This window comes from Ramularia collo-cygni (assembly GCF_900074925.1).
Source record: "Ramularia collo-cygni strain URUG2 genome assembly, contig: RCC_scaffold10, whole genome shotgun sequence".
Classification (NCBI taxonomy): Eukaryota; Fungi; Ascomycota; class Dothideomycetes; order Mycosphaerellales; family Mycosphaerellaceae; genus Ramularia; species Ramularia collo-cygni.
In genome coordinates, this window is record NW_019716264.1 from 200151 (window position 1) to 220148 (window position 19998).

Sequence of the window (19998 nt, forward strand, 5' to 3'; positions counted from 1 at the left end):
AAGTGTCAGCTGGAGCTCCTGGCTATGAGATCTCAAAGGAAGGGTGCCATAGGTAGGCTGCCCAAAAGCCAGTCCGATGAAATGTACACTTACAAGCTTCAAAGGTCATGGGAATGACATCCAAGACGACTACTTTGATGTTCCTCTCCGCGAACAACTTTACAACTTGTCCACCAATTCCACCAGCACCACCCGTGACCACGACGACCTCCTTGTTCTCCCAATCATAAGTGTCTTTCTTCCAGTTGTCCAGAGCTCCAGCATCGAGCCATCCCGTTACCCAGCGGAAGATGCCAAAGTAGAGAAGCTTGTGCAGACGGGACAAGGCTGTGGGATGGAGCAGAGCGAGCTCCGAACCACGCTTGGTGTAGCGAGCTAGGAGGACGAGGGCGAGGGTCAAGGCGGGATTGAAAGCTGTACGCTTGACGAATCTCCCAAACACATCTCCGGTAATACCTGTACGCAAAAGCAGGGCGGTCAACATATATATTCTGGCGCATAGCTCCAAGTCCTCTTCGTATAAGCGGGAGGGAATATTCACCTTCTCTGGGGAGGATGCCGTTGTGGAAAGGCATTTTTGGAGGTATACACTCAGAAACCAGTTGTGAAAACTATGAATGGATGCGCCGAGGGCGAGRGGGGTGCTATGCATAGGTTTATGATATCCTCGTCTGCGCGTAGGAACGGCGAACGGAGGTCAGCTTGATGAAGCCCTCCGGACGCGGACACTTCAGTGAGGTAGGGACTTGCTCCACCCGCGCTTACTCGCTACCCACGCGAATTGAGGGGAAAGCATGCACCTCGAACTTCCATGGCCGGCGCGCAGTAAGCTCCGCATCATGCTCGACAAGGAGGCAGAAACTCATCGCAGGTCGAAGGTTTGGTCGCGGATGTCTGTGAAGTGAGAGAGTAGTCTGACGGCCAGGATGACTATTCTGTCTTGCTAAGGCAGCCGACAATGTGCCGTTAGTACCACCACATCATCTTCCGTCTCCAATTGGATCACCCTTCTACATCGAATCTCGAGGCATGACCAGTCACATTGCCAGCAACAGCAACAGCAACTACCCGCTGGCTTGCTTGGATACGATGTGCGGGCCTGCACTGCTGTTACACGACAGACAGCATCAAGACAACCATGTGCTCCTGATTTCTTCTTTCTCCTCATCCTCCAAGCCTACTTTCATTCCTTCATCAACTCATCATGAGGCAAGTCAATACTGGCGTTGCTGCTGGCCTCGTTCTCCTACATGGTGTCAATACTCAAGAATGTCAAACAACGACCCTCTCCAGTAGCGTTCCTACTGATGGCAATGTCGCCCTTGCTTCATACAGCTATTGTGGAGGAATCTTGAACACCACTGCATTCATTAGCAATCTGGCATACAACAAGCAAGTTACACTCTATTACACCGACAGAGAGGGCGAGAGTACTCCACTGTCTTCCGTTGGACTGGGCTATCAAAGCGGCGTCGAGGGGACCAACTTCGAGCTATGGTCCTCGAGTTCACCTGCATATGTGGATGGCGTTCAGGAGCTACTCAATCTGACATATGTTGTTGTCGATCTTGGTACCGCTCATTTCTGGTGCGATATATGAGCCATCTGCTGACGTTCGCAAGGCCAAACCTACAGCCAGCTGCTTGGYCAGGAAGCCATTGAAAGTGGACCTCCCGAACCCACTTTGCCTGGCCCGCCTGCTCCTTATGCTACACCCAAAGGTTTTGGAGACGACATTACTACATTCTTGGCAGTGGAAGCTGGATCTCAACTAGAGAAATCTTTCACGAAGATGTTCGTCAACATCAACCCAGCTGTCGAAGGAGCTGTAGATGGCGTCGTGATTGCCGGACGAAGCGGCTCACCGTTCGAGTCAAAATTACCCGATTATGCGTACGATTGGGTGCGAGATTCGTCTCTAACGATGGAAGTCGTCGAGACGTTGTATGCTGCTGCTGCGAGCAATTCTACTGCAAAGTCCCAATATGAGACTATGCTCTTCCAATACGCTGCGGCACGAGCAGCCGAGCAGACTGAACCAAGTGTGTGGAACTCCAATTAATCATATCGTGAAGACATCTGACGTGACATAGATCTTCAGACTGGTCTCGGAGAACCAAAGTTCTACCTAAACAACACCATCTTCAGCGGTCCTTGGGGTCGTCCACAGAACGACGGGCCGGCCACGGCTGCCATCACACTTATTGAATTTGCCCAGAGCTACATGGCTGCAGGTGGCAACATCACGACGGTGAAGCAGCAACTTTACGATTCGATCAACTTCCCAGATTCAGCGCCAATTCAGAAGGACTTGCTCTTCGTCGCAAGTAATTGGACCAGCTCTTCTTTTGACTTGTGGGAAGAGGTCAACACGGACAACTTCTACACTCGGATGGTTCAGCGCAAAGCTCTTATTCTTGGTGCGAAGTTCGCTTCCGATATGGATGACACCGGAACTGCTACAACACTATCAGTGGCCGCCGATGCAATCTCGGCTACAATGGAAATCTTCTGGAACGAGGGAAGAAAGATACTGCTATATGAGTACGGTCCAGTACTTCTCAGCAAGTCCAGCTATCTGGATGCCGCAGTACCTCTTGGTATCATTCACGGCTACGCAGATGATGGCGTGTTCAGCTACACCAACGACCAGGTGCAGTCGACGATTGTGCGATTCGTCACTTCTTTCATCACTGAATATGCCATTGCCAACAATACTCAACAAGACTCGGCGGGACTGACACTTGGCATTCCCGTTGGTAGGTACCCTGAGGATGTCTACACTGGCGTTGGAACAGAGGAAGACGGCGGAAATGCGTGGTACCTGACCACTGCAGCCGTAGCCCAATACCTCTGGGCAACGTCGGCGGAGTACACCGCGGAAGGAAGGATCGTGGTCTCCGACACCTCCAGGTCATTCTTCGACTACTTCGCCCCAGACGCCGCTCTCCAAGTCGGAACGTATGCGAGCGATACCGCCGAGTTTGCATCGACCATTGAAAGTTTGAATGGCTGGGGAGACGCATTCATGCGTACTGTCAAGTTATACACTCCAGCCGATGGCTCGTTGACCGAGCAGTACAACCGCAATACTGGAGCGCCGCAAGGCTGTAAGGATCTCACTTGGTCGTATGCAAGTCTGCTGACGGCATCCTTCCAGCGTGCCAAGCTGCGTGGTGACGCGAAGTACGTTGAGAATTTAGCCAATCTTGGAGTCAATCTGAACATTTAGAAGGTGGTGGAGGGGACCTGGTTGGAGTGGAAGCTGGCATATGTCACCCCGTTGATAAGTCGTTGGCTCCCATTGGCGAATCTTGTGTTATTCGCGACTGTAGTTTGGCGAGGCCGACATCGTGGTCCATATCACTCTGAATAGAAGATGACCCGGATGACTTGTTTGACGTACACGACTTTGCAGTTTTAAAGACAGTGTTGTTGGGTGGGAAGAGAGTGCGATCCAATTCCCTTGTTCACTCTTCGTCAGCCTCCTTTCTCGTCCATGGGAGGGGAGACTCGTAGTATAAGCGAAGAGGTTGACGGAGTAACAAGAGATACTGCATTTGGAGAGATCAATGCCCCATCCTCGCGTACTCCTGAAATAGCATAGAGTGCAGTCGTCAAGCATCGACAATCCCATCATTGTCTTCATAGCTTGCTATCCCTGCTGACGGAAGCATCCTTGCCCGAGAGGACATCGCAAAGCCATCTTTCCGCTTCCCTGCGCATTTTCGCAGAAAACTCATGTCCAGCTCCGGAATCTTGAATATCTTCCAGCTCGATGCCTTTATTCCTACACCAGCCATTCTTCCCATCGATAGACTTTTTCAACCAGGAGAGGAAAACCTCACCCTGTGCGTAAGGGACCAATTTATCTTTACCTCCAGATAGACAAATGATTTTCTTCCCAGCCAAAGTCGAATCAATAATTGGTTCCAACCTCTTGACTTCCGAAGCAGAAGGTACTTCCAAATAATCTCCCACAGAATATACATCCAATTCCCCAAGCAAAATCCCCGCAGGATCATACTGTTCCACAGCAGCAATGAGACTTTGCGGAAAATCTTCTGAACCGAGGAAATCTCTTCCAGGAGGTTCACTGGTCATGGTGGATCTTACTTTTGAACGAATTGCTCGATCTGTCATCAAGCGGATGTAGTCTGGACATCCGATCACGATCATGCCGGCTGTGATGCGTGGTTCTGTCATTAAGGCTACCCAGGTCGCGTGGCCGCCGAGACTGACGCCGCCGCAGATGTGTTGGTGGAGTTTGAAGGGGAGGTAGTTTGGGAGTTGGGTGATTAGGAGGGAGAGATCTTGGGCTGTGCCGACGTAGGTGTTGAACATCTGTGAGCGGGAGGGGATGTATTGTTAGCGGTTTTCTTCATGCAAAACAAAAGCGGAATCATGGCTCTCTTCGAAAGTCATGGTCTTTTTCAACTTGGCACTTACATCAGGTCCTACAACAACAACAACAGGTCAGCGGCCATGTCACACACAACACTTTCATCTCACTTCCCAGCTCGAGAAGAAAATAAAACATACCATGTGTAGGATTCCCCTGTTTCCAAGAAACATTATTCCGATTCTCTATCTGTCTCGATCCATGATTCCTCTGATCAAAACACACACAAACCAACCCCTTCTCACTAGCCTTCCTTTTCGAATTCCAAACTTTCAGCATCGCAGCTGCCGTATACGCCATACTATCCTGCGTATCGCCTCTTCCGTGCAGTAACCACAAACAGGCAATTTCATCCGCATGCCGGGGAAGTTCTTCTAATCCGTAGATGGTGGTCAGGATGCCGCCGATGTTGTAGCGTTTCCAGGATATGGGGACGATGTCGGCGAATGCTTTGTGGGTTTGGGGGAGGGGGGAGTCGAAGGGGGATTTTGTGGAGTCGAGACGTAGGGCGTGGGACCAGGTGAATGTGCTGCCGCCGGCCATGGTGGGTGGAGAGATAGGATTTTGGCTCGGGGTGAGGTTTGTTTGTTACCTTGTAGTGAGGTTGGAGTGCATGGAAGGTTGTCCATCTGGACAGGCCTCGGAAGTCRGCGTATGGTGGGATAAACTATTTTCCGATTGTTCGATTGATGCCGAGGAACTATTATTTCTACCATGTGCCAGTTCAGTATGAGTATGATGAGAGGAGAGCGATTGATTGAGATGTTTTTATTCCAGCGGTACTGTACTGCAAACATACCAACGCTTATGGATCAGTCATTGTCATCATTATTCCCGACTCCCAGCGACTAGGTCATTCCATATGCCTCAAGTCTCGAAACGGGCTCAAGAACTAGTAGAGAACTTTTTTCTCCTTCGAACACAGAAGCTACAGTTGTGTTAGAGATTTTTATCCAGTCTTCATTATTCCATTGTAGTCACTTACAATATCAGGCCGCCAACAAGGGCAAGGAGCGGGTGCACCCAAGCCAATTCCCACACYGATGCCGAAAGTCTTCTTGCGGCCATTCGCGGCTTCAATCGCTTCTTCTATGTACACTCCAATCGAGGTCGGACCAGGGGTGTAGGTACCTGGACTACCGGAGATTTACCCCGGCTTCTGGACTTTTGGATCAGGCCAGATGCATGTGATGGCAGCGGTGGTAGCAGTCGTCTCGGTGGGACATCTGCTCGGCAACTCATCTTCGTTGATAGCAGAAACAGTCGTTTTCAAACGTTCGATATGTTTCACATCTGTCTGGAGAGGAACCGGCCAAATCGTGAGAGGAGCCGGACTTCAATCGCTGATTGAATGAATGTGTCGTTAGCACGGTGCTGTACTCGCCTGCCGTGGCTTGTCGCTCCATTATAACGACTGTAGAAGTGGCGGTGGGAGCCGTACCAATGGCGCCGTAGCTATTGAGCGCCTTGGTGTATGACGAGGTCGTCTTTGACAACATTTGGTTGTACCTCCAGTGACTTGAGCTCCAGCTGTGGCACCCAAGACGAGCGAGTAGTCTTGCACGATCTTGGACCTGCAGTTCGAATCGGCTGGCATGATTTCAAAGGACGAAGCAAAAGATTTTTTGCTCTGGAATCTGGCTAGCTCATCGTTCTCATGCTCTAGGGAGCTTGTGCAAGGTTGTGGGACCAGGATTTTCACAAGTGCTTGCTTGCTCGAGCGATACTTGCTCCAACTTTTGCCTTTGATTTGTTGAGAGCTTGTAGCACCCACCAAGCAAGTCTGTAGATCTCCAGCGTTGTAGAATGAGTTGACAAACAGTCCAGTGTTCACGACTCCCATGCCAAGTTGAGGAGGAAGGTGATATCGAAGTACAAGGGTATGCACTCGGTACACACACGGCCAAGTGAGAGCGCACAGTTCGTTTGAAGCTTGATGCTATCCTCATAGATGCTGAATCCGAGTCAACTCGAACGACCGTGGAGTCGCATTTCTCGGCCAGGCGATATTCCGACGAGCGTTCGATTGTGTTTCGGGAGATCGTGGGCTGTAGACTACCGGTTCAGGTAGTGTAGGTCGCGCGAGATCCTCCTCTTCACAGCTTGTTGAAGTGGTCGTGCGCCCAGATTCTGGGTTGTGATCTTCCGCATCGGCGTCAATCGGATTTCGTGATTCTCCATTGTGTGCGTGGAAATCGATTCGTTCACTGAATGTCGTTTTGATCGTGGTGTTTGCGGCGCTATCGTTGCGATTGATCATCGTCAAGGACGGTACTCCGGTGACATTGTCGTCTGGTATACTAGCAACTGACGAGTCGTCACTCTCAGTGTGTCTGTGCCTTCCGTGACTATCGATGCGTGTCCCTCCGATCGTAGTGAGACCTGTTGGACTCAAATCTGTGGGATGAAGAGGAGGTCGGCTTCCAGTTATTCGCTGCCAGAAGCTCTTCTTGATGACTGGCGCACTGGTAAGCTGTGAATACAGTAGAATCAGATGATAGAAATACTCACTTGGGGCGATCAATGGCATATTGACAACGAACGTGCCAACCATTACCTCCCGACTTCCCCACATAGATATATGACCCACATAGGTGCTTGTGTGGAGGAACCCAACTCGCAGTAGTGCCGTTACCATGGCCAACGCCCCCGAGCAGAGTAGCAGTACCAACACCACCTTTTTCCAGATGGAGACCTGAACCGTYTTCACCAACCGAAGCGGTATGAGTAAGATGAGAAAGTCCGTAGCAGCGTTCAAGCCTGATACGGAGTAGATGTTGATGACTCTGCGCATGCACCTAGTAGGTGAGTTAGCCAGGATGAACCAAGGTGTGTATGCAAGAAGAGATCTATCGGTTCGAGCAGCCCACGAGGAGGAGCAACGTGGTTTGTCCTTCTCGTCCGTTCATTTCTTACCTATGATGCGGCAGCGGATTCACTTGCCTGCGACATGTAAGCAAGATAAAGGATGTGTAGATGAGGAGTCTTTACCGACCAGTTTTTCTGTATTGGGTGACAGCTGAACGTGATGATGATGTAGCACGTTAGGAAGGATAACGCGCAGGCGACGGCGACCGATCGAATCATGAGTCGAGCGAAACAACAGTACAGGCGATTCAAGAAGATGAGCATCATCGCCTTGAGACCCCATATCAGTCCCGTGTACATGTACCTATCTTGTGTGATTAGCAAAAAAACCAAGTGGAACGGGAATTTCGTACAACTCTCACCAATTCAGCACATTGAAAATGCTTCCCAGCCTCATATCATCAATTTGGCACTCGAGCAGCTTGCCTACATCGTCCGGGTGATCGAGGAAGAACCAAGTTCCACCAAGCCATAGTGAAGCAATCGTGAAGAACCCAGCGAATCCGACACAAAAAAGTACCCATACAGCGATATAGTCATCGGCCTGGAGTCTTCGCCAACCCCTGGTCCTTAGCCTGACGCATCCACGGAGAATAAGAATGGCCGCGCTGATAATGTAATAGCTGAACTGTTCCGCTATACTGCTTGTGCTCAGATTCGTCAGGCTCGGACAGCCCATGGCGGGTCTCAAACGTCGGATTCAGAGGGCTTCGTCCCAGAGGTCATCATGGAGGAATGTAGACGTCACGATCTCATGTATCCCGGAAAAGTCAGGATGGACAACCAGATGTGGACGTATCGATTTGCGCGAATAACGGAGCAGCGGTAGGAGATCTCCGTCCCTTGTATCGTTTGTCTTGTCGCATGCTGGAATACCCCGACTTCCGCTACCAAGACTTGCATGGGTTTGGAAGAAATCATAATTGAAGCTCACAAACTCTTTTGCTTGGCACAGAAGCACCGGCTGGGTAGCAAGCAGCCTTGGGTCAGAGACCGAAGAAAATTTGACAATGCACCATTAATAAGTGGTTCTGTGAAGCCTGCACGTTGATCGATCTCATGACTGGGAGAGAACATGGTTTGAACCAGTCTTGAGTCTTGACAGGCCATGTTCGATTCGATCGAGTCCTCCACGGGAATAGCCGCGACCTGTTGACAATCCCAAGCCTGCGTCCCTGCTCTCGGTAAAGATGGATGTAGCTCGCGTGTAGCGTGGAAGCGAGAGTGGCCTCACGCGAGACCAGAAAGTATATTCCCAAACCATCGATACGAGGTCGCCCAGACTGATTTACCAGACGTGGTGAGCAGCGAGGACCGGTGGGTGGCAGCGGCTGCTTGTGTGGGCCAGGAAGATATGGGAGAGCTTGGAAGAAGCGAGGTGAGCAACAGGGTTGAGAAGCCTTGTCCTGGTAGAAGCCTAGAAGGTCGTTTGGGAAACCACATTGTCAGGTATTCCTCGCTTCGTTGCTTCAACATCAACGAATCTTGCTACGCTATCCTAGAATGCTTCGAATAGTCAACAATTTCGAGCCGCCCGGCAGTCGACAAGCTACGGCATTTGGAGGTTGGTGTCCACGTTGGACCGTCAAAGTTTGTAATTCGCAAGGGCCCTGGGGATCTGGTGTCAGCACGAATCAGCATCCCAGTACATCATCAGCGAACCATGCCATGACCGGGATGAAGCTCCGTGAGTTGTTGATGGACAACAGGCCTGTCAAGTCTGTACTGTACCGCTGCACCAAGAGATTGCAGAAACCCAATTGCATCAATCATAGCAACCTTTTAGATTCTTGAGAGGGCGATGCAGGCCTGATCCAGAGCTATGGTTGTTTTCTCTTTTTCCTCATTTCGCTGCATTTTCATCATCAATCAGGTCTCGGCATAACGCAGATCATTTGCTTGCATCGGTTCATCATGACGAACTCCGTCGCTATTACCATTGGCGTTGTAGWTCCTCTTGTGATTCTTATTGGCGCTGCCGGGGCCTTCATCTGGTACACGGAAAGGAAACGAAAGCAGAGTAGTGATGTTAGCGAAATCCCTTATCGACCGAGGATCACGAGCTTCCTGTACCGCGGCCATCCGTCGACATCCCATATAGAAGATGGCATCGAAGTGTGTAGTACACAACCCAGTATTTTCAATTACAAACACGATGCGCCGGTCCTGGAGMACAAGGCGCAGCATGAACTCCCAAATCTCAAAATCGGCGAACCTCGATCAGACAGCGCAGTTCAGTCGCCGATAGACACTCATGACCAGGTCATGGAGCTCGAAGGTACACTCGGCAAGCAGCTGTCCAAAGCACCCTCCGAAGCAAACCTGCGACACTCCAGCGACGAGCAGCGCACCAAGTCAATCGTACGAAAGGACATCCCAAGCAGAGCGTCTTTGCAGCCTTACGAACGATACTACACGCGAAGCTCCTTGCAGCCGGCAACGCCGGGAGACGATCGTGACCGGATGTCGTTGAAGACCCCCAACAAGGACAACGATAATGCAGAAACGGATGGTCCCAGCTGCTCGCCGACTGTGTCGGCCATATCCGAAGTTTCCGGGCGTGGAAGGATGAGCCATCGTTCCTCGGATGTACCAGGTGAGTCTGTGATGACGAAGGGTGTGGTGAGCATATGACTGACGTCTTGAGAGACATACCTTCTTGGATCAGGCGGATGAGCGTCCAGGACACGGTAGAAGAAAGTTGGTCTACAAACGGGAAGGTCGCGTCTCCAGTGGATACAACCACAGAGAAGGGATATTTCATCTGATTCACCTCCGAGAACCGGTTGTGACATCTCAGTGGAGGCGAACCATCAGGTTCATCTGTGGAGAAAGGAGCATGTGAGCTTGGCGGAAGATCCACCTTGAATGCTGAAAAGTGAGAACACAAGCATGTAAGCGTGGCGGATCCACTTTGAGAGGCCGCAAAGTTGTATTATACATATCTTGAACGAGATGATCCTTTTCACCATCATGATTCGTACTCTGATAGCCTGTCATAGTACAGGGTGGCGAGTGCTTGTTCCACAAGCGCTCACCAAGAATGTATATCCTTTCTGCTAGTAGAAGATGGGTCGTCCTGATCAAAGGACACCAGATCTGTGGACAGGACCACGGATTGAGGAAGCGGATACGATCTTCGGACGTCGATTGAGGGTATTCCGATCTCGGACATGGGCGAGTCTCCGTCCAGCGGACTTTCATCTTCATCTTCATCCACCTCGTGCAAGATCTCCAAATCTTCGGAGCTGACCTCTGATGAGGTCTCACTGGGTTGTAGCACATGCGAAGATGGTGGCTCGAATCGAAGCGAGGAATGCTGCGAAAGGCGATGCTGCGAAATGCGGTGCAGCGGAAATTGTGATCGGCTCAATATCGTCTCGTCCCAGGATCGATGTGATGACAAGCCGATGGTTGGGGAGGGTGCTCGTTCGAAATCCTCGAAGGATCTTGCTGTCTCGGGACGCGCCTTCTCTAGATCATCAGGTTCGGATGGCCCGATGCCTTTGATGCCAACAACGGTTCCACTTCCGCGATCTTGATCTTGTGATTCTGATAAACTTTTCCGCCCTCGGCTTGGAAGACGGTTGGAGCCTTGAACGTTTCTGCGGAGGAATCCAGAAAGCTATACCGGTGTTAGCTGGTCTTCTTATCCAGACAGAAGTGAATAGTCAAGGTCTTACAGGTGGAATACAACAACAGATTTGGCTTAGCATTGCCTCTATACTGCTGTACAGTTCAATGTAGCTGTAGTACCGAGTTACATTGTTCGATGTCGTAATTCTGTCCAGGTAATTGAGTCGGACCGCACTAATGGCCAACACTACTAGGCCGACAAGAAATGCGGCAAAAACACTGCTCCATGTTAGCTTACGACTTGAGTGGGATGTATCAAAGTCCTCACCAAATTTTGCGTGGAGAAGGTGCCTCGAACTTCAACAGGTGTGCCACTGGGAAAAGCAGCACAATAGCGTTGAAAGCGATGTCGACACCAGCGAGACTGTATGTATATGCATGTCTATCGACGCATGCACTTGCGACCTTCGACGAGTACGCCCAACTGTCGGCTATTGGGAGGCACTGAACAATCTGGGAAATGAGTTCAAGTCAGTGAGGAGATCTCCGAGCACGATACTGTCTTTTTGCTGACCGCGGCGATTTCGAATGCAATGAATGCACATGACAGAGCGAGAGCCAGTATCCGGCACGCCGTGCGGAAGCTCGATTTCTCAGGCCACACTCGAAGGTATAGAAGTACGACGCTTAACTTGGAGCCAAAGATGGCCGCGATGTAGAAGTGCTGCGATATGTAGGTCCACTGCCATGTCGTCAGTCGGAATCATAGGTTGTAAAATCGAGTTTGAGCTCACAAGTAAGAATCTCTCGACAACGTCTGCATACAGCAAATGCACGTCTTGGCCCAGTCCATTTGAGAGCTTGTAGAAATTGGCCACGGTCAGTCCGACAAGACAAGCGTAAGTCGACAAGCTGACCCAATCATCCCGTCCAAGTCCCAYGCCAGTAAGTCTGGGCCATCGCGAAAGCACCCGTGCAATGGTGAAGACAGAGGCCAGTCCGAACAGAGTGTACACTGTCGCGCTGTATAGGGTCGAACGGTCCATTGTAGGCGTGGGTGTGAAGGACCGCCGAATCACCAAGTGAATGGGGACCGCTCCGTCTTCATGGTGCAGATGCAAGGGCGGGAGAGTGAGGAATTTCTCGAAGAGGTCCGGCACAGCTATAGGACAAGCCGTCGACGTGAACGACTCACTCTAGTCGGACGCCAATGTGTGATCGCGAGCATTGCGTCTGATCAGCGGCAGCCGGCATTGGTGCCTGACTCGGAACAGCGGCAGCGGTGTAGCGGGCGACGTGAGGTCAGTTTCCTCGCGCATGYTGACTGAGTTGTTGTGACTGAGTAGGCGGACGCGAAGCATGCGCCTTGCGCACGACTTGACTGTGTTTTGCGCAATGAAGTTGCCGTTAAGTTGGGGTGTTGCCTTCTCCACAAGTTGCGAAACGCAAGCTCTCATGCAGGCCACGACTCGCACTAGCACGCGACCTGCAGTAGTTCCAGTAGTTCCGTCGGGGCGCATAGATGTTCCCCGGCACATCCGGGTTGCTGGTTGCCCGTGACTCTTGCTATAATAAAACTGACTGTGAATGTGATGTGTCAAAACGTCACCGGTAGAGCGATGAGTGCAACTGAGCAGAGGCATACATATCGTGTCAATTCGAACCGTTGGAGGACGTGACAACGCAACGCCAGCCGACGGGAAGACGGCTCAGAGGCGCATTCTTGTGGTTAGAGACTTGTGGTTAAAGAGCGAGTGTCTGGTGAGTGAATGAAGACCACTCTCCAACTCTTTCACGTCCTCCTACTTGTATGCTTTCCCACCAACACTCTCATCAAACTGCATCAACTCTTTCAGCCCACAGACCTCAAATAGTGCTCCAGGTCCCATAGCCTGCTCTACAGGCGGCCGGCCACTTTCCCTCAAACTCGCCAAAGCGTTCCTCACGGCCGGCACAACAGCCTCCATACCCACGCAAGGCCAGATTACGATCCTGAAACCCAGCTTGTTGGCCTGATCGGTGTTCATCTGTGGAGTCCGGCCCCCCTGCACCATATTCAACAGCACGGGAATTTTGGGCAGACGCTCAATAACCTGCTTACATTCTTCCTCGGATTGAATCGCTTCGAAGAAGAGCGCATCGACTCCAATCTCTGCGGCGCCCTTTAAGCGCTCAATGGCTTCTTCGAATCCTCCATTTCCGTCTACATCCTGTCCTGCACGAGCATCTGTTCGCGCGATGATAAGAATGTCGTCCCTGCTTTCGTCTCGTGCTTTACAAGCGGCGCGAAGGCGATTATAGTAGACGTCTTTGCTGACCAGCAGCTTTCCACTGAGGTGGCCGCATCCTAGAGCGAAGCAACCGAGGTAAGCCTGTGTCTCAGATACCTATGGTACCAGAAGAAGTGTGTGAAGACTGCGAGGCATCCCGTATGCCTTGCATGATTTATTTTGACCCACTTTTCTCTTGTACTTGATCCTCAATGTGAAGAGCTGCCACACCCGCTCGAGCATAGCCTTGGACGGTGCGAGCGATATTGATGGGCCCTCCATAGCCGGTATCCGCGTCGGCGATGACGGGAACGGAAGGGTCGATGGAGGCGATCATGGAGGCGTTGGTGAGCATATCGGTGTAGTTTGCTAGACCTAGATCCGCCATTCCCAGTCGTGACATGCTTGTCCCCGCTCCAGTCATGTATAAACATGAGAATCCAGCTTCGAGAGCCAGTCGAGCCGTGAGGCCATCGTAGACGCCTGGCGCAACGACTGTCGCGGGTCCTTAGTCCGCTGTATATCCATATCCTGTAGATCAAGCTACCCACCGGTCTTCTTTGGATCTGCCAGCATCTCCCGCAGGCGAACCACGCCTGGTACCGGCTTCGGCGTGCTGCCATTCGTTGTAGCCATGGATAAAAACCGCCTTGGTCGGCTCTTTCTCGGTATAGTGAGGTCGAAGATGGGGAAAAGCTGCTGTACACCATCAATCGAAAGCGGACCTACCACTGCTACTTGTACCATGGCGAGTGACAGGCATGCTGTCGCCGATCGCGGAACTCGATGGCCCGCTGTTTACGTTGCGTTCTTGGCCCGCTATGTTCGGACGGAGGGCATCTGTGATATATACCCGAGGAGAAGGACGACGCGTAACAGGACGTGGAGAACTTCGCAAACAACGACAACTCGGGCCTGGAACCGAGAACGACGAGCGCACGTGCCGAAGCACGATCGAGCCAGTCATCATTTGACGCATCCGGATCTCCGCATCGTCCTTTGACTTTCACATGCCACTGACGATATGGTCCGTGTCGTGCCGCGGCATCTTTGTGCTCATGTGCGGTGTTGCGACTGTGATGATATACTCCGATTTGCTCTCCGGTCTGTGACCATTTCTACACACATCTCACCTCATCTCAACCCTGAACGTCTCTTTGCTCAACTATTTCAATCAATTAAATAAAAACTCCAGCATATTCTGCAATCATGGGTCTCAAGGACGGTAAGTCCATGTAGCATATATGTATCGTCCGCTCAATGGCATTCTTCTGACACCACTTTTGAAGACAACTTTCCCTCCTCCGCTGCCTTTGACGCCATTTCCGATGCCCTGTCCACCGATGCCGATCGCAAGGACGCCATCAAGCAGGGAGGCTCCATCTTTGCCTTCAACCTGAAGAACGCACAGGGCCAGGAGCAGGCATGGTACATTGATTGCAAGGAGACCGGCAAGGTCGGCAAGGGGCCCGCGCCTGAGGGCAAAAAGGCCGATGGTGAGTGAAGACGAGTGTTACAAAACGATGAAGGACGTGGACTGATGATTCCAGTCACCCTCAACCTCAGCGACGAGAACTTCCAGAAGCTCGTCGACGGCAAGGCCAAGGCGCAGCAGATGTTCATGAGCGGCAAGCTGAAGATCAAGGGTAACATGATGAAGGCGACGAAGATGGAGCCAATCCTGAAGAAGGCTCAGAGCAAGGCCAAGCTTTAGATTGGTGGTGAGCATGGAATGAGATGTAGTATAGTATACCTTGTAACAGCCTCGGTCTTTCTGGAAGCATCAAACACACTGCTTCTGCTGAACAACTCGGGCCTTTTTCATCGTAACGCGCAGTGTGGTGAAGGTGCAAGTACGTCGGGGGACGAGGCACTTGTGACTTGACTTGCATGCAGCTCTTCACCTTCTTCACTGGACATGTTTCCAAGACATGTTTCTCCTCGAAACCTGCTCTTCTTGCCCTTTTTGCAACCCGCGAAACCTGTAGAACAACAGCTTCAAAACTTCCTGAATCTTTGGCTGAATGACAACATCAATATCAGCATCGTTGTCATCTCTTTCATCAAAAAGGTCATCGCGATTCGATCCTCAAGCAGCTGAAAGCAGTTTGGCTGCCAGAAAAAGCTCGGATCGGAAGTTGTTTTGATTTTCGCCGACCTGGACGTCAGGACTCGTCCATCTCCAAACTTCCCAAGATCTCCATCCCGACCCAGCTACTGCAACGAACCGCTTGTGCATACCTTACACAATAATAATCTGCCCGGCTCCGCGCTCATCAATCACACCCAGCAGACCCGGCGACTCGATTTGGCGCAATCCTCTGTACATTCGGCACCCGCGCATACATTGCCTCGATCAACAGCGACAACGTCCCACCTCACGGCACCTCCGAGCGCGTCGCGAAAGCCCATCAACACACTTCCGCATCCAGCTCTACGCCATTCGCCCAAAACATCCCCCATCATCACACCTCCCAACGCGTAATGTCCAAGCGCGGCCCCGGCGCAAACTTCGGCGGCGACGAGGAGAGGTTTGGTGGTCCCGGTCCGGGAAACGACACAATGGAAAAGCCGATGAAGGCCACTGATGCGCAGATGGCGCGGAGAAAGTGAGTTGATTCTATACTCTCATGTTTATTCGTGATGTTTTCGCGAATGCTCGAGCTGCACGACAATGTGTATTTTTTTACACCTATTGTCAAGAAAAAAAAAAGAGCAATGTGTATACCCCCAGCACCCTTCCCCCAGCACCCTTCCCTCAAACCATACCACTCTCCACGCAGCGAAAATGTCTTTCGCACAAGTGAACGCTCTGCTCGGCGCCCTCTCCGTGAAGGAGACCATGGGCCCCCCTCCCCGCCCATCACCGCAAGCGTCAGTACCTGCTCTGCTCCTCTTGCGGCCTCTTGCATGCTACTGTTGTGACTCCTAGACGAGAGTATCACTGACACGACACTCTACAGAATTGCGGCAGCTAAGAAGATCCGCCCGGGCGCACAGCGTTCGGCATCGCCCTTCGCCCCTGCGCCGCCTGCGGGAGCCAACGCTCCCCAATCCTTCACAATGACAGGCGGTAGCAATGGCAATGGCAATGCCTTTGCTTTTGGAGCAAACACACAGCCAGCATCTTTCCAGTTTGCTGCTTCTCAGACCCAAAGCAATCCATTCGCAGGATTCGGCCAGACACAGACTGCGCCGGCGACCACACCATCCTTTACAGCATTCGGCCAGTCACAACCGGCCACAACCACCACAACTCCCTCCAGCAATCCCTTCGGCCAGACACAGCCGGCGACTGCGAACCAAGCCTCATTCGGCGGATTTGGCCAGTCACAACCATCCTTTGCGACTACGACCTCGTCCAGCAACCCCTTCGGCCAGTCACAGTCGGCGACTACAAACCAAACCTCATTCAGCGGATTTGGCCAGTCTCAACCATCCTTTGCGACCACGACAAGCTCGTCCAGCAATCCCTTTGGCCAGCCGCAGCCACAGTCGGCGACTGCGACCCAGACCTCGTTCAGTGGCTTTGGTCAGTCAAACACAGAGCCTGCCAACGACAGTCTCTTCCCCGGATGGACGCCACCGGATAGCAGCAGGGCCAACACGCCGGCTGCCGGAACGAGCCAGCCGCAAGCCGAGCCCGCAAAGACTTCCCTCTTCGCCAACCTCAATCAGACAACTGAGTCTGGCAAGTCGAGCAACATGTTTTCTGGTATTGGTCAGCAGCCGCAACAGAACGGCGCTAGCAACCCATTTGCCGGATTCGGTCAGCCGCAAGCCGAGCCTGCCAAATCAAACCCGTTCGGCAACATGACCCAGTCACAGCCACAGTCACAGCCCGAGCCTGCCAAAGCAAACAATCCCTTCAACAGCTTTGGACAAACACAATCCGACGCCAGCCGCGCAAGCACCCCCTTTGCTGGAAAGCAGCCCGAGCCTGAGAAGCCGGCCAACTTGTTCGCAGGACTTGGTCAGCAGCCGCCGCAACAGAACGTCGCAAGCACTCCCTTTTCCTTTGGCCAGAAGGCACCCGAGGCTGAGAAGCCCAGTAACCCTTTCGCCAGCATTGGACAAGCGAACGCCGAGCCTGCCAAGCCCAACCTTTTCTCAGGATTCGGTCAAGCGCAATCCGAGAACAGCCGTTCAAGCACTCCCCTTGCCACTAAACAGCCCGAGCCTGCCAAGCAGAACGTCTTTTCAGGATTCGGTCAGACCCAATCTGATAGCAGTCGCGCAAGCACACCCTTTGCCGCAAAGCAACCCGAGCCTGAGAAGCCCAAGGATCTCTTTTCTGGCTTCAGCCAGGCGCCTAAACAGAACGGCATCATGCAGACTCCCAAGCCAAACGGCGAGAAGACCGGTCTTTTTGGTGCGAGCATCCCAGCACCAACGACGCAACCCTCTGGTGGTAGTGTTTTTGACTCCCTTCCTAAGCCACCTCCATCGCAATTCAACTTCAGCTCCGCTGATCCGAAGCAAGTCTATCGGGAGGAGGATGATGACGACGCCACGGCCAGCAACAAGGATGGTGATGCTGAGGCAGTCTCCGAGACACCCAAGCCTGCGCAGCCTAGAAGCCTCTTCGACCGCATTGAAAAGGCCAGTAACCAGCAGCAAACGTCCGCGACGCCCAAGGCCGCGCCGCCCAGAAGTCTCTTCGACCGTATTGACAAAGTCAACGGCACACAAGCAGCCTCCGAAACGCCAAAGGCCGCACCGCAAAAGAATCTTTTCGAACGCATCGACAAGGACGATGGAAAGACTCAGACCTCCACCGGCTCCAAGTCGACAACCTCCGACGACACGCCAAAGGCCGCGCCATCTCTGAGCGCCTTCCCAGCGCCTGCACAGCAATCACCGTCCGTACATCAGCATCCTCCACTCAATGACCTTAGGAAGGCATCGGCATTGAAGAATCTGAATGAAGGCGTCATTGCACATCTCAAGAACCAGGATCCGACGACCGATCTGACACAAATTTACCTCTTCGCAATGCAAGCGTCCGCCCAAATTCTCGGCAAGCCTCTGCCGTCATTTGGTACATCGGCTATGCCAAAGCAGCCTGCTCCTCCTTCAGGAGGTGGTGGAGGCAACCAGTTCTCATCAAATGCCGCTCATGCACCATCATCGACCAACGGGTCTTCCGCATCCGCATCCTCATCCGCACCCGCACAGAAGTTTCCTCAAGCTATGCCACCATCTGGTAGCGTATTCAACGCCAACACAGCCACTCCAAAAGTTTCTGGTCAGAACTTGTTCAGCAAGCCACCGAGCACTGCACCGCCCGCAAACAAGCGCATGTTTGAACATGACAGCGAGTCCCCTGTCCAGCCTGCAACGGAGAAGCGGGCCAAGCCATCAGGCATCACTACTTCGCCCACGAAGAAGCGCGCTTTTGCGCAGGATGACGAGTCAGCACAGCCTGCGACCGAGAAGCGGGCCAAGGCATCTGCCCAGCCCCCGCCAGACACCGCCAGTAAGACGATGCGATTGTTTGCGGAGACACTCGAAAAGTCGCAGAGCACCGAGACCGGCAAGACCGGCCAGTCGAGCGCCTTCCCAAGCWTCAAGCCGTCAACTTCCGCTTCAGGATTCACTCCGTCTACCTCGTCCTCCTCAGGGCTCAAAGCCTCAGCATCGACTGTCTCACCTACCAGTGCCAACAGCGCATCTCAGGCTCCTCAGGAAGCCGCTCCTCCGGCCTCGAAGCCTCCGCCATTCGAAATGCCGAAATTTGAGCCTGCCAAGAATGGCCCCGGCAGCTTCCTGTCCTCTTTCGGTGCCAATGCGCAGAAGACTGAGGAGGAGGCTCGCAAGAAGCGCATGCTTGACGATTATGATAGCGATGAAGAAACCAAGGAGCAGTGGCTGAAGCGTGATCGCGAGGCGCAGGAGAAGAAGCGTAAGGAAATGCTAGAGGCCGCACAAGGCCTCAAGCTGCMCACTTTCGGTACTGCCGCGCCAACAAAGGTTAGCTCTTCTGAATCCATAGCAGCTGAGAAGTCGCAAGGCAAAGGCGACAACACGTGGTCGCAGTCCACTCCCATCAAGTTTGGCACATCCACCGACGCGCCATCCGCTACTCCAGCGACGACCAAGCCAGTTGGCAACCTCTTTGGATCATTCAATTCAACCMCCCCCGCGGCTCCCTCACTCTCTGGCAGCTTATTCGGTGCTACGCCGGCCATCCCCGCCACTCCGGCCGTCACCACAACCGCCGAAGGTAGCGACAAGGATGATGATGAGAATACCGAGGACCCCAGCGCACCTCAGGATGACCTCGCCGGCCTTCTTCCAGCAGAGCKCAAAGATAACATTGTGTTGATGGAAATGCAAGACACCAAGACGTCGAGGATGGAGGACAGTGAACAAGTCGACGCTGATGGCAAGAAGAAGAAACATTGGGCCAGCAAAGCGAATGGCCGTCTGTTCGTCTTGAAGAACAAGAACACGGGCAAGATCCGCATCTTGTGCAGAGCTCCTCAGGGTCGGCCCCTTCTCAACTACAACGCCCTCCAAGGAACCAAGTACACGGTCGCCGGCAAGAAGAACAATATGGTCAACGCCRTGTTCATGGATCACATCTACGACGATCCGCCCCAGATCGCTCGGTTCATCATCACGGCCAAGACTGCCGAGGAAGCGAAGGATCTCGCTCGTCATTTGACTGAAGGAGCGTCGCAGTAGACGATCTCCATGAGATTTGAAGAGGAAAAGCAAGGAAAAAGCAAGGGAAAGGCAGGGAAGTGGGAAATGATTGGGATGCATAAGCGCCGGAGTTTTGAAATTTTCATGATCTGCGTTGTTCAACGACGCCACCATTGCATTGCGAGGAGAACTTGTACAATTGCATTGAAGCTCACAGGATTGCCCATAGGA

At 52.5% G+C, this 19998-nt stretch overlaps 10 protein-coding genes; 4 read left to right on the forward strand and 6 right to left on the reverse strand.

Moving 5' to 3' along the window:
* Window positions 1-5: 5 nt before the first annotated feature.
* Window positions 6-575, reverse strand: RCC_06696 (uncharacterized protein; the record flags this gene model as incomplete). XM_023771959.1 has 3 exons in its annotated part: window positions 6-22; window positions 94-456; window positions 542-575. 3 exons carry the CDS (start codon window positions 573-575, stop codon window positions 6-8), a joined length of 414 nt encoding a protein of 137 aa, XP_023627727.1.
* Window positions 576-1204: 629 nt separating this feature from the next.
* Window positions 1205-3232, forward strand: RCC_06697 (related to Glucoamylase; the record flags this gene model as incomplete). XM_023771960.1 has 3 exons in its annotated part: window positions 1205-1571; window positions 1656-2042; window positions 2094-3232. The coding sequence occupies 3 exons, from the start codon at window positions 1205-1207 to the stop codon at window positions 3230-3232; spliced, it is 1893 nt and encodes a 630-aa protein (XP_023627728.1).
* Window positions 3233-3645: 413 nt separating this feature from the next.
* Window positions 3646-4945, reverse strand: RCC_06698 (uncharacterized protein; the record flags this gene model as incomplete). XM_023771961.1 has 3 exons in its annotated part: window positions 3646-4344; window positions 4450-4457; window positions 4543-4945. The coding sequence occupies 3 exons, from the start codon at window positions 4943-4945 to the stop codon at window positions 3646-3648; spliced, it is 1110 nt and encodes a 369-aa protein (XP_023627729.1).
* Window positions 4946-5287: 342 nt separating this feature from the next.
* On the reverse strand, window positions 5288-5470 carry RCC_06700 (uncharacterized protein; the record flags this gene model as incomplete). XM_023771962.1 has 2 exons in its annotated part: window positions 5288-5330; window positions 5388-5470. The coding sequence occupies 2 exons, from the start codon at window positions 5468-5470 to the stop codon at window positions 5288-5290; spliced, it is 126 nt and encodes a 41-aa protein (XP_023627730.1).
* An 877-nt stretch (window positions 5471-6347) lies between these two features.
* RCC_06701 (uncharacterized protein) lies at window positions 6348-7949 on the reverse strand (the record flags this gene model as incomplete). XM_023771963.1 has 5 exons in its annotated part: window positions 6348-6859; window positions 6914-7200; window positions 7319-7345; window positions 7398-7574; window positions 7633-7949. 5 exons carry the CDS (start codon window positions 7947-7949, stop codon window positions 6348-6350), a joined length of 1320 nt encoding a protein of 439 aa, XP_023627731.1.
* A 1235-nt stretch (window positions 7950-9184) lies between these two features.
* Window positions 9185-10038, forward strand: RCC_06703 (uncharacterized protein; the record flags this gene model as incomplete). XM_023771964.1 has 2 exons in its annotated part: window positions 9185-9866; window positions 9920-10038. 2 exons carry the CDS (start codon window positions 9185-9187, stop codon window positions 10036-10038), a joined length of 801 nt encoding a protein of 266 aa, XP_023627732.1.
* Window positions 10039-10304: 266 nt separating this feature from the next.
* On the reverse strand, window positions 10305-11892 carry RCC_06704 (uncharacterized protein; the record flags this gene model as incomplete). XM_023771965.1 has 5 exons in its annotated part: window positions 10305-10895; window positions 10954-11125; window positions 11175-11359; window positions 11421-11588; window positions 11641-11892. The coding sequence occupies 5 exons, from the start codon at window positions 11890-11892 to the stop codon at window positions 10305-10307; spliced, it is 1368 nt and encodes a 455-aa protein (XP_023627733.1).
* Window positions 11893-12648: 756 nt separating this feature from the next.
* RCC_06705 (related to carboxyphosphonoenolpyruvate phosphonomutase) lies at window positions 12649-13752 on the reverse strand (the record flags this gene model as incomplete). XM_023771966.1 has 3 exons in its annotated part: window positions 12649-13193; window positions 13306-13611; window positions 13668-13752. 3 exons carry the CDS (start codon window positions 13750-13752, stop codon window positions 12649-12651), a joined length of 936 nt encoding a protein of 311 aa, XP_023627734.1.
* A 573-nt stretch (window positions 13753-14325) lies between these two features.
* On the forward strand, window positions 14326-14830 carry RCC_06706 (probable peroxisomal protein POX18; the record flags this gene model as incomplete). XM_023771967.1 has 3 exons in its annotated part: window positions 14326-14341; window positions 14406-14612; window positions 14667-14830. The coding sequence occupies 3 exons, from the start codon at window positions 14326-14328 to the stop codon at window positions 14828-14830; spliced, it is 387 nt and encodes a 128-aa protein (XP_023627735.1).
* Window positions 14831-15600: 770 nt separating this feature from the next.
* On the forward strand, window positions 15601-19806 carry RCC_06707 (uncharacterized protein; the record flags this gene model as incomplete). XM_023771968.1 has 2 exons in its annotated part: window positions 15601-15725; window positions 16080-19806. The coding sequence occupies 2 exons, from the start codon at window positions 15601-15603 to the stop codon at window positions 19804-19806; spliced, it is 3852 nt and encodes a 1283-aa protein (XP_023627736.1).
* Between the last annotated feature and the right edge of the window lie 192 nt (window positions 19807-19998).